The sequence below is a fragment of the Sapajus apella genome, unplaced genomic scaffold, assembly GCF_009761245.1.
Source record: "Sapajus apella isolate SASKATOON/1434 unplaced genomic scaffold, GSC_monkey_1.0 scaffold103, whole genome shotgun sequence".
Taxonomy (NCBI): Eukaryota; Metazoa; Chordata; class Mammalia; order Primates; family Cebidae; genus Sapajus; species Sapajus apella.
The window spans coordinates 1,800,992-1,813,289 of NW_022437043.1; the positions used below are offsets into that span (position 1 = coordinate 1,800,992).

At 40.9% G+C, this 12,298-nt stretch overlaps 1 protein-coding gene across 2 annotated transcripts in view; it reads right to left on the minus strand.

Annotated features, from left to right (window-relative positions):
* EFHC2 (EF-hand domain containing 2) overlaps positions 1–12,298 on the minus strand; it is a 194,246-nt gene that overhangs the window by 82,097 nt on the left and 99,851 nt on the right. For both annotated transcript variants that reach the window (XM_032258551.1, XM_032258550.1), the window contains 3 exons: positions 7,937–8,079; positions 6,026–6,222; positions 3,108–3,238 (listed from right to left, as the gene is read on the minus strand). In XM_032258551.1, coding sequence (XP_032114442.1) covers positions 3,108–3,238; positions 6,026–6,222; positions 7,937–8,079 — 471 coding nt within the window. The remainder of the gene's footprint in view (positions 1–3,107; positions 3,239–6,025; positions 6,223–7,936; positions 8,080–12,298) is intronic.

The following is a 12,298-nucleotide window of genomic DNA, read 5'->3' on the forward strand; positions in this document are numbered from 1 at the left end:
CTGATCAGAGTTTAGGAAGGTTACTCTGGCAAAACTTTGGAAGATGAGAGTTAAGAAAATGAGACCAGTTATACTGCTTTGCAGATGGTCCAAGTAAACAGTGATGAAAAGCTGAACTGCAACCATGAAGCTGGGGATGGAAAGAAAGGAAAGTTTCTAGGGGTAGTTCAAGATGTACAATTTCAAAGGGTGAGTGGGAGAGGTCGTGAGAGGAGAGAGGGGAGACACAAAGCCAATCCCTGGTCCGGGCTCTTGGGAATGCCCATGATGGCCTTTATCAGGATACAGTCCCCTAGCTGCAACTTTATGAAAGAAGAAAATGAGATCAAGTTAGGGAAAGTTTTTTTGGGGATGCCTAAAAGATATGCAAGAGGGATATGTCCCCGAGGTATTCATATTTCCAGGTTTATAGTTCAGGAGAAAGGTCTGGGCTTGAGGAACCAGCATAGAGACAATCAGCCTGCAGGTCAGAGCCAAAGCAGTGAGGGCTAGATAAAATGTATCCATTTAACCAGTATTTATTAACACTACTGTTTGCCAGACATTGTGTTAAGTCATAAGGCTAAAGCAGAAAACAAGAAAGAGAAGGTTCCTACCCTCAAAGAGGTTACATTCTGGTGAGGAGAGCCAGAATACACATACACATACACATACACATACACACACACACACACACACACACACACACACACACACACCCACATATGTAAAGGAAGGAAAATATTAGCTAGTAAAAGCACTGAGCAAAGAATTGAATTAGGGTATGATGTGATAGACACGGGCTACTTAGTTCTTTTTTCTTTGCTCAGGAAAGAGTTTGAGAAGCAAAAGAGAGGGCTGAAGACAACGTGCAGGGACCCACACTTGTGAGCCAAGCACGAATGAGGAGTTCCAAAGACAGAGGGCTCAGCACCCGGCACCAAGCATGTCATATAAATCACTACATCTAGACTCTTGGTCTATGCTCTCATTTGGAGGCCATGCCATCACCTCCAAACTAGAACCCCCAAGAACAACTCCAGTGATTGATTATTTCATTTGGTAACTATATATATATATATATATGTATTGACTCCAGCAGTAGGGGATGCCACAGGGAACAAGACCATTGAGCTCCCTGCCCTCAGAAAGCTCATATTCAAATGGAAGACACACACAGCATACACAGACACCTCACTCCCAACTAAACAGATCTCTAAATGAAATAAATGCAAGATGTGCTAAAGTAGATCACAGCAGATGATCTACTTTACATAGGATGGTGAGTGAATGAAAGCCCCTCTGGGAGCTGACATTTGAAATCAGTCCCAGAGTTTGCCATGCAGAGGACGCTGGTGAGGGCATTCCAGGCAGAGGGAACTGGGTGTGCATATGCTCAGAGGCAGGAAAGAGCTTGATGTGTTTGAGAAACTGAAAGACAGTCAATGAGGCCAAAAGACAGAACTGGAGAAAAAGAGGTGGTGACACTGGAAATACAAACAGACTCACATCACTCAAGGCCTTGCTGGCTGCAGTCAAATGTTTGGATCTTATTGTGAGGACAATGGCAAGTCACTGAAGGATTTTTCAAGCGAGGCGTAATCTGATCTGACTTTCATTTTAAGGAATTTCTGGGACCAGGAGCTCCTTTTTTTTCAGCATGCAGCTCCTTGAGGCTACCCCTCCAATCACAGTGTAGTGGTCCTTTATCCCACCCAGAATTAGGGTCAGGCCACCATCTGCAAAGCAACTTTTCCTCCTTGGATTGACTGCCTGGCCTAAGTGCTTCCCAAAAAGCCCTATAAACTCACTAAAGTGTTTCCAATAGACTTTGCGAGTGTTGGGAAAATGGATGCTTTTGTAAAAGGACACAAATAATAAAACGAAACCACTCCCTCATTTCTGATGGAAATTTCTTGTTTTCTCCTCCACTGCTTTCCATTAGCCCATGGCCTGAGTAATTGTCTCTGCTCTTTACTGTCTCCATTTATTTTCCAAAACACTACGAACATGTGTATGTGACTATGAACAATAACAAAGAACTATAAATTCTTATTGATCCCAGAAGGTTGGGAATTCTAAACAATAAAAATATGTCCTCTGACTGCTTCTCTCAAAAGAGCATTTTGGAGACACAAAAGAGCTTTGTTAAAACAACAAATGAGCTCTTGGGACACTCTGGGCCTAATGGTGGGCTCTGGGCCACCAGGTAGTGATGCAAGAGGCGACTGCAGACACAAAGTTGGAAAGACCTCCCTGCTACCCTCTCCCGGGCTCACTTCCTCATTTCTCAGCCCACATCTTGACTGCATCAAATGGAGTTTACTATATAGCTTTCAGCCACTATCGTTGTCAGGAGCCAGAATTCTCAGCCTAAAGAGAAAGTGCCTTTTGTCCTCCAACCATGATTTAATTTACTCTCCTAAACGCTCCATTCACTTTGTTTTCAGGCTAAGAAGTCTCACAATTGTACGAGACCCTGGATTTAAATTTCCCTGTGTTTCTGCTGTTTGGAAATTTGCCTAGGTCAGCCACTGGATAGTCCCAGAATTCAGCTTCACCTTAGAGAAAATCTTGATCATGATTTGTTATAATATTTCCAACTACTGTCATGTATTTTTCCCTCGATTCCTATATTTTCATGTCTTTTAGAATACACATGCATAAGCACAAGTACACACAGGTGCATACATATCACCTTTGCTCTGATAATCGGTAACATTTTTACTATTTTCCAACTTTATCACATTGCTGGAGATGTCCCTCCTTTGTCCCCCAGATTTGGGTGAGAGGAGGTGCTCTTAGCTGAGTTTTTTGTCTTTGTCACTCAGTTGCACCATTCCCGGCATTCTGCTGATCCTTCAACCCCATGATTCATGAGACAATGTGACCAGCTGATTTTCTATGCTTTTGCCCCTCTGTTCCGATGTACAAACCCCTTTTATATGTAAATTCATAACATTTACTAGAGTATTAGTGGCCAAAACTTGACCACAGAGTAATACAAACTCAAAGAGATGCCAATTCCCAATAGAAAATAGTTAACTAATTAGGAAAGAAAGAATTCTTTCTGTTCTTTGGACAATCTTGAGGGGAAAACAGATTATTATTAGCAGAACATGGCTTACCTGAATGTATTATAATCCACCATCTTTGTGTGCTTACAGTCAGCAGCTCTAAATACCTGCTTGAGCTCTCTGGATCTTGATTCTTCTTGCTTCACCTTTTGCAGGCTACGTTCGAAGTCACTGAAAGGATACTGTGAGGGGGAAATGAAAGGAAAAACATATTGAAATATTCCTAACACTTCAGGAGCCCAATCTTTCTGATGGCCAGCAAAGGGACTTCACACTGTGGACATGAAGTTAGCGGGTTTGTCTTTGCAAAGATACCAACACCGAGAAGGCATACTAGCTTTGCATCTCCTCAGTTAAAGCTTCTGGATGACAGTTCACCATCAGCATAGGCCCCAGCTCTGAGAGAAATGAGCTTAAGGAACAGCAGGCCACAGATCAGAAAACAACTCCTGCTTCTGTCTCAGCTTCCTCCCTATAATCCTTGGATATTGGCCCAATATGTTGGGAGATCCTAATGGAAAAAATGGGGATTCAAAACTGGATAAGTAGACCTCTATTTTCTCTAGATCTTTAGAATGGGCCCCAACCCCCAGAACTGTTGTTCATTAGGCAACACACTAATGAGGGCAAGACTGAATATCAAAGATCCAGGCAGGCACGGTAGCCCTCGCACATTCATTCTCCGGGCTGTCCAGTGTTCCTGTCTCCTGCCCTGTAACTAGCTTTTTTACTCGGTAAGAATACTTCTTGCAACCAGTTAAACATAAGGTCATAAATAATTATGGCTAAGAGATCAAAAATGAGAAGAGGAAATTTTAAAATAAAAACATTGATGGCAGTTTAGTATAAAGATCCTTCTCTCCCACCAGAGAATGATCCAGGTGGTTTGGATCATTCACCTTTCACAGATCCCTACCCCTCCCACGTTTTTTCATTTCCTTTCATCTATTTCCATGACAGGATCTATTAGCTCTTTTGAAAAGATTCCTCAGGCTGATATTAAATAGTATAGCAATCTTTCTCTGCTTAGAATGTCTTTGTTAAGGGTAGTTTTAAAATAATACAGTTTTCACTTGGGATACTGACACCAGATAACATCCTACCCTGCTTTTACTGTCCCCATAGGTAAAAAAAAAAAAAAAAAAAAAAAAAAAAAAACCCTTTATATCTTACATTTATGCTACATATATATTTTACATTAAGGTATACGTTCACCGTCTGTTTGGAAAAAGAACTCTAATTTACAATAGCAGTACTGATTGAGCTTACCATGGGCCTCATGGCTATTTCAGCACGTCATACATATTATCACATCTAATCTTCATAGCAATTCTACGAAACAGGCACTGCTGTTCCTCCAATTCCAAAGATGAAGAAACTGAAGCTCAGGAAAACTACATATGTAAGGTCCCTCAGCTATTAATGTGGAGTCAGGTTCCCAAGCCAGGCCTGCTGGTCTCCAGAAATCTAAGCTCTCAATGACTGAGTTTCTCGTCTAGATACATACAGTGTTTTCGTATAGCTATGGGTTCATGGTTTTATGATAACCTGAATCCCTAAGACTACAAATGAAGAGACGGTGTGGCAGCCATGGAGGGCACTTCTCAGGCCGCCTGTCAAGAGAGATCCTGGAGAGAAGAGCACTGTTGGCTGACAGGCTCCAGCTGCCATACCTTCCAGATTCACAGAGTTCACAGGCAATGTCACTGCTGGGGCCACCCTCTCCCCAGGCTGTTCCTGCCCAATGACACAAAGCACAGCAGGGGGACTAGAGCCAGGCCATTCCTGCCTGACAGGGGACCTCTCTAATAGGCAGTCTGTGCTCTGGGGCTGCCCTTCAGCCTGGTTGAGACTTTCCCAGAGCTGCACTGTCGGCTGAGGCTCTCCCTACACACCCCTCCTTCCTTTCTCTCTCTTTCCACAGGGGTTCAACCTGCCTCCCGGTCTGAAGGTCCCTCCTGCCCACTCCTGGCCCCTCCCCCTTTATCCTTCTTAGAAATTTCCCCCATGACATTTCTCACACTTCTTGTTCTGTTTTAGCATCTGCTTCTCAGAGGACCCAAACTGATATGAATGATGTGATATAGTCATATCATACCAAACTGATACGAACGATGTGATATACACAGAGACATCGATCTTAGCAACTTAACCCCGGGCATTTTATCTACAAAGGTGACAAAATTGGCACTGTATGTATATAAATGGTACATAAATATTATCATTTAAAGGAAAACTTTTAAAATAAAATTTTCCAGACAGATTTTTCCATATTAGGCAATGCTTCCCAAATATATATGTTTGCACACTGAACTAGTCCACATGTAAAATCAAGATTTTATCAATATGTTATTTTTACTGAACAGCACTGCCTTAATAGCACTTGCAGTAACAGTACCCATCTGCCATCTTGTTTTAAAAAAAAAAAACAAAACAAAATACTATTTGACCTCACTGTTGCCAATTTATCATTAAATCCTTATTTAGGCCTCAGGTGGCTACCGCTATGGGAAGGTGCAACCCCAGCAACTATTCAGTTCCCTTGAGATTTCTGTTTGTTCAGGTCTTGGCCTTCTCTGTTGGCCGGTGCCAATTAACTGGGACGGCACAGTGTGTGGCACCAGATTTTCTTCCTTTCCTATAGTCGTTGAATTTCTTTCTGAAAACATTGTTAGTGTCAGCAGAAAACCCAGGAAACTTGATTCAACCCTGGCCCTGCCTCCTGCCTGTGCCTGGAATCTGTGATGCTGGGCAGAGGAGAACCCAGCATGTAAACAGAGTAGACAAGGACCTGGCCTCTGTGATGGGATGTGTGGCCAAGTCACACAGATCCATTATTCATGCCCACATGTGTGAATGCACAATGTAAAACTGGTGGCAAGATGAAGAAGAAAAAGGCCCTAGAGAAAGAAAAACACAGACTGCAGAGGGCTGAGAGGCAAGTCAAGAATTATATAAAGTTAATTCACCTTATCTACATTCTGCTCCATGTATTTTAACGTATACTCATCAGCATTGAGCAAACGAAACAGGTAACCATTCACATTCACTGTGACTCCAACGTAGAACTCCTCGGCCTTGAAATATTCAGACAGTTCACTTTTAAAGACTGGTTGTCCAGGCTTCTTAACGCGACTTCTTTTCAAGAACATTCCACCAGTAACTCCTATAGAAAAATAAGTTTATGAGCAGTCTTTATTCTTGAAAGAAGCATCTGACTTGACTTCAGAGTTACTTTATCTTCAAGCACAGACCACCATATAAGTTACCTGTGAACTCATATTGCCTGTTATTTTCGAACTTAAGGGAGGAATAAGGGAGTAAGCAAATAAATAAGACTTCCTAGGTGAAGGTGTTCAAGACAAAAAGCAAAGCTGGGCAGGGTGGAATATGCCTGCAGTCACAGCAACTAGAGAGGCTGAGGCAGGAGGATAGCTTGAGGCTAGGAGTTCAAGACCAGCCTCAGCAGCATACCGAGATTCCATCTCAAAAAAAAAAAAAGAAAAAGAAAAAATGGCATGGAATTCTAGCCTTTTCTTCTCTCTCTCTACTCTCTTTCCAGTCCAGTAAACACTTGGCAAAAACCTCCTATATATGCCCAGTAGCATAATGGGAGAGTGGAACATCAGGAAGATACTCATCTTTAGAGTGTGTTTGAACAGTAGCAGTTAGAAAATTCCTCACTTGTGCTTATTTCCACCTATTTGTCCCAGATGATGTCTTATACTTACTCTGATATGCAGATTAAGTAGCAAATGCCCTACTTCTGTAAAGGAGATTACTTAAGTTTTCAAAGATAACTATGGGAGTCCCCTTAAATCTTTTTTTCCCTTCTGTTTCACACATGCTGCAACTTGTTTGGCCACATCTTCCCCATTCTAAATGTATTAGAGTTGATTTTTGACCTGTAAGAGCATGACTTATATTCATCCCTATGCAATTTCATATTTTAAGATTTGATCCATTATTGAAATCACCGTAGAGCCTTAGTTATAGAAGTTATTCATTACTCACTGGTGTGCTAAGTAGCTTATACCAGCTCAAAGGAGCTGACAGTTGAATTTTCAGAGATTTCGCAAGCCAGTTTTTAAACTCTTGGCTGCTTGAAATTGGCCATGGTTGGGGTATTCACACCATGGAAACTGGCAAACAGTATAAATCAGGGCTTTTAAAATATTTTCAAAGAGCCAGTTAACCAGCACATCACTGATTATTCTGCCCAAATGTATGTCTTCAGCATAGATAAAAGTTTTAAACATGTCAAGACAAAGAACAGGATCCTACAGTGCCATGATTAGGTAAGTCAATGGCTCTCCTCAGCGATGGCCGTGGTACCAGCATATTGCAGAGAGGCATTCTGTGGGCCTGAGTGCTGGAACCTTGGCAACAACCTCAACAGACAGAAGGGCCAGATAAAGATGGACCCTGAAGATTGAATTTGTGTATCTGGGATTTTTGTCTCACAGCCAAACAAAAATTTTTAAGTAGGACTATCAAGAATACAGACTTCCTCTTGGCTTGCTGGCTGCAAGTAGAACCAGTGGTACCTAGACCATGATTTTGAAGCCATCGGATTCCATAGAGGTGCTTCAGAGGCCACAGAGGAAGTAGGGATAGTGGCAAAAAGGAAGTAACTCCAGGTACCCCAGCCTAAAGCCAACCAAAACTGTTCCACCTTTATCATTTTAAATGTTTAGGTTCCCATTTAAGAGATTTGAAGAAAAAAAAAAAAAAACACTATATTGTTCAGGGTTTTTTTTTTTTTTTAATGCCTCTATTGTACATAATCTAGGCTACAAAATCAGATCATGTTCCCTAATTTTCAACATGAAGACACTTAAATGTTCTCAAGAAAATACTATGAGAACTATATCTCTTACCTGAATTATTCTCTATAGGTTCGAACACTGAAATGGTGTCATCAGCGAGATAATATGAAATAACAAATATCCTGTCCAAGTCAGTGTATTTTTCTGTGTCTAGTTTTGCAAAAAAACGGAGTATATTGCTTTCTGAGCCATACCTAAATGGAAGAGAAATGAGAGTTACAGAGTTATACAGGAAATCTTCCACGTATTATGTTTTTAAAAGTCTGCAAAAGATATGATGTGGCTTTAATATAATAGGCATAAACTGTCCAAAGTGAAAGAATTCAACCATTTTCTAATTAAGGTTCTAAATCTAAATGCAGAGGAACTGTCTCAGTATATTAAAATATCTCTGATTCTTTACGTGTTCTGGGTAACACATTGGGAAAATGAACCTAAAACAAACCTTATAAACACACTGCTCAAACCAGCTGCACGAACTGGTTGCTCTCCAATGACAAAGCTAGTCACCAATCACAATAATCATGTTGGAAAGAAGAGCAAGCACCTAGCCCTGCTGCCTGGGCAATCCTGGGCTCTGCCAGTATCTGGGGCCATCACTCCCATTCACCACTCACCGTCTCATGCCCTTCTACTTTTCTGTCTTCCAGCCCACAGCCTCTCCTCTGTGACTCACTCCTCCAGCTCCCCAGCATCCCCCCAACTTCCTTCAAGAGAAAAATTAACTTTTCCTTTTCAAATGCTATAACACCTATGACAGACCCACCTTTTTTTTTTTTTAATAATGTTTATCACTCGTATTGTAAGCCATTACAAGTCTGTTTTCCAAGGCCAAAGACTGCCTTATTAACCATGATCTAATATAACACTTTTTACATTATAAGTATTTAATAAATGTTCATGGAAAATTGTTATGATATCTGTACTATTGGTATTTGCATTCAGAATTCTATGCATTAATAGAATAGTCTAGTAGGCTAAAGATAGGATGAAATTATAGAATTAAAAGTTACCAAAGTTGATTGCCTGGTCACTGAAGAAATTGATTTATAATCTGTTAGCAGAAGCATGTCTGCAGATATCAGCTAGTGAAAGGTGGACTTTGTAACAAACAATAAACCCTTGGAGAGGTCTTTGATAATTAAAATCATTACCCCAAGGAAGTACACAGGAGAAAAAACCATGTCCTCTGTCACAACTCTAAGCAGAAAAGTCTTCCTTTGCAGGGTCTCCTATGCTGAAAATCATTCTTTCCTTGTGTTCACAGTGATTAAAAAATAAACCAAGTATTTCTGATTTGCAGAGGCAAAAAGTGCTTTTCTCTGCCCCTTTCTCAGACTGGACAAGAATCAGAGCTGAAAAAGGATGGCACCAAGATTCCTAGGCTTGAGGACCCATGTGAGACAGTGTGCAGCAGTTTGGAAGACTCGCCTCAGAACAGCCTGAGCAAAGCCGCCAGGTCTCCATGGCTCTGTTTTCTCGACATGTAGTTCCCTGGCTTCAGACAGACCTCATATAGTGTGGGAGGAAGCTATGCCTTGCCAACCATCTTCTCTGGTACATAATTGGATTTATAAGTAACAAAGAGATTTGATAGCCCCTGTCTCACACACACAAAACTGTAACTTTTCAGATAGCCAAAATATCACTGCAACAACTAAGGAAGGTCTAACTTCAGGCAAAGAAATATTACTGTAAATTTAACTTCTTATAACCTACGTCAATTTATAAGTGTATATGTTAAGCGTGGGTTTTTCACACATTCAACATGCCTTTTTTTCACCTACATCTAGTGTTCTGGAGATCTCATTAATCAAGAATATAAGCTACGCAATAAAATCTTTAGACTAGCAGTTCACAAAGTCTATTGTATATAAAAGTCACCTGGGGAGCTTGTTAAATATGCAGAATCCAGAGTCCTATCCCCAAAGATACAGGGGGATTCGGTAGTTAGCTCACATTTCCAGAAACCTGCATAATTAAGAAGAACCCCAGAAGATTCTGATAAGGTGGTCCCCTGGGCATACTTTGAGAAGCTCTGCAAGTGTCTTCAGATGTTTCCCTAATAGCTACTTCTCAAACTTCTCAGAATATTCTTTTTTATCACAATACTCCAGCTGACCACCTACTTACACCTCCTGCATCAATTGTAATGTCACATCGAATTTAGCACTATATAGACGTGTACTCTGGATGGTTGTTTTTAAAATGTGTTTATTCCCATTGCCCCCAAACAAATTATAAATTCCTAGGTCCAGGAGCCATGTCTTAACTTTTTCTATATACAGCCCAGAGTTATCTACAATCATTGCCTCAAATTCTTCTCCCATTTTCTCTGGAACCTACTTCCATTAGGTTTGCTCTTGTAGAGGTCAACAATGATCGCCACAATGCCAATTCCAATGCTTGATTTTTTGCACCCATCTCACTTAACCAATCAGCAGCAACTGGCACAAATGATGGTTCCTTCGGTGATATTCTTGCCTCACTTGGCTTCCAGGATCCAGCATTCTCTTGGTTTTGCTCCTACCTTCTTGTTTGCTCCTTTTTAGTCTCCTTTGCTGGTTCCTCCTTTTTTTCCCCAGCTCCTGATTGGGGATGTTCCACAGTTTATTCCTTGGTCACGCTCCACTCTATGTATATTCACTCCCTTGGTGATCTCATCCAATCTCAAGGCTTTAACACAATTTGGTATCATGGATTTAAATACCATCTACATGCTGATGGATCCACGTTCACCTATCTTCTGAACCGTAGATTCACAAATATATCCAACTGCCTATTTGGTATCATCACTTGATTATCTAATAGACATCCCAAACTTTACTGGTTCTAAAACTGAACTTCTACTCTTATCCCCAAACCTACCCTATCTATAATCTTTCTCGTCTCAGTGGATGGCAACTCCACCCTTCCAGTTGCTCAGGCCAAAATTTTGAGAGTCATCTTAACTCCTTGCTTCTTTCATACATCATATCCAATTTGTCAGGGAATCCGACTGGCCCTAACCTCAAAATATTTTCAGGATCCACTATTAAGTGTCATCACTTCCACTGCACTCACCCAGATCTGAGCCACCATAACTTTTCTCTTGGACTACTGCAGTACCTTCTTACCTGGTCTTAACTTCCACCATTGCCATCTATAGTCTACTGTCAACACTATACTGGAATGATTCTTTTTAAGAAGAAAATCAGCTCAAGTCACTTCTCTGCTCAAATTTCCCAATGGCCCCCTTATCACTCCAAGTCAAAAGTACCTTAAAACAGTCTGTAAAGCCCTGCATCTTCTCTCCATGTGCTCTGCTGTTTACTCATCAACTCCATCCATGTCGGCCTCCTGGATGTTTCTTGCACATCCCAAGCACACTTCTTGCTCAGGGCCTTTACACCAACTGTTCCTTTCACCTGAAGCATGTTTCCTTTCCTCAGTAAAGTCCATCACAACCACACTATTTAAAACGGCAACGAGGAATGTTTCTCAGCCCCACACTCCCAATCCGCCTTTACTCTTTTCACAGCAACTTAATACCTTCTTTATTTTTTTCATGATACTTAACATCTTGTAAATACTTCATAATTTACTTATGTATTATCTTCATCACTGATGGTCCATCTCCCACAACTAGAATATAAGTTCCATGATGGCAGGCCTTGGTGTCTGTTTTGTTCACTGATGCATCCCAAACACCCAGAACACTGCTTGACAGACAGCAGGGACTCAAGAAATAGTTGTTCATTCATTAATGGCTCATCCAGGGCTCTACACCTACTAAAAACCTCAAATAGATATAGAGCTATAGAGTTTTATGGTTGAAAGACACATGAAGACTTATTTTTATTAATGGGGAAACATTTTTAAAAGAAGGAAAAATGACTGGTGGGGACAGCAGATGGACAATATCTGTAACAAGACAGAGATGAAGATTAAACCACGAGGTTTTGGATGCTATATGATTATGACTGGCACAAGTCTGGGATAATAACCCTCCTGGTGAGAAGTCATCTGTCTCTTCTATCCATGATTAAGAACTGGATGAGTGAATATTCTATTTGCTCACTTATCCATTCCTTCTCTTCTTAGATAAACTATTGACTCCAAAATGTATAGCCAGCACTAACTCTTACAGAAGCCATAAAGCTGGCACCTGCCCTCAAGGAGCCCTTGGTCTCAGAGGAGCCCACAAATTACATAAACAAGTCATTAACATGCACTGTGATATGTACAGGTTCTGTTGAAAGACAGGTGAGTTCCAGAAGTCAGATTTCCCTGGGTTCAATTCCTAGTTCAACTAAAAATTATCTGTGTGACCTTGAGGAAGTTGTATGGCCTCTCTGAGCCTCAGTTTCCTCATGTGAGAAATGGGTGCGATAATATTATCTATATTCCAAGGTTTGGGATTAAATTAGATTA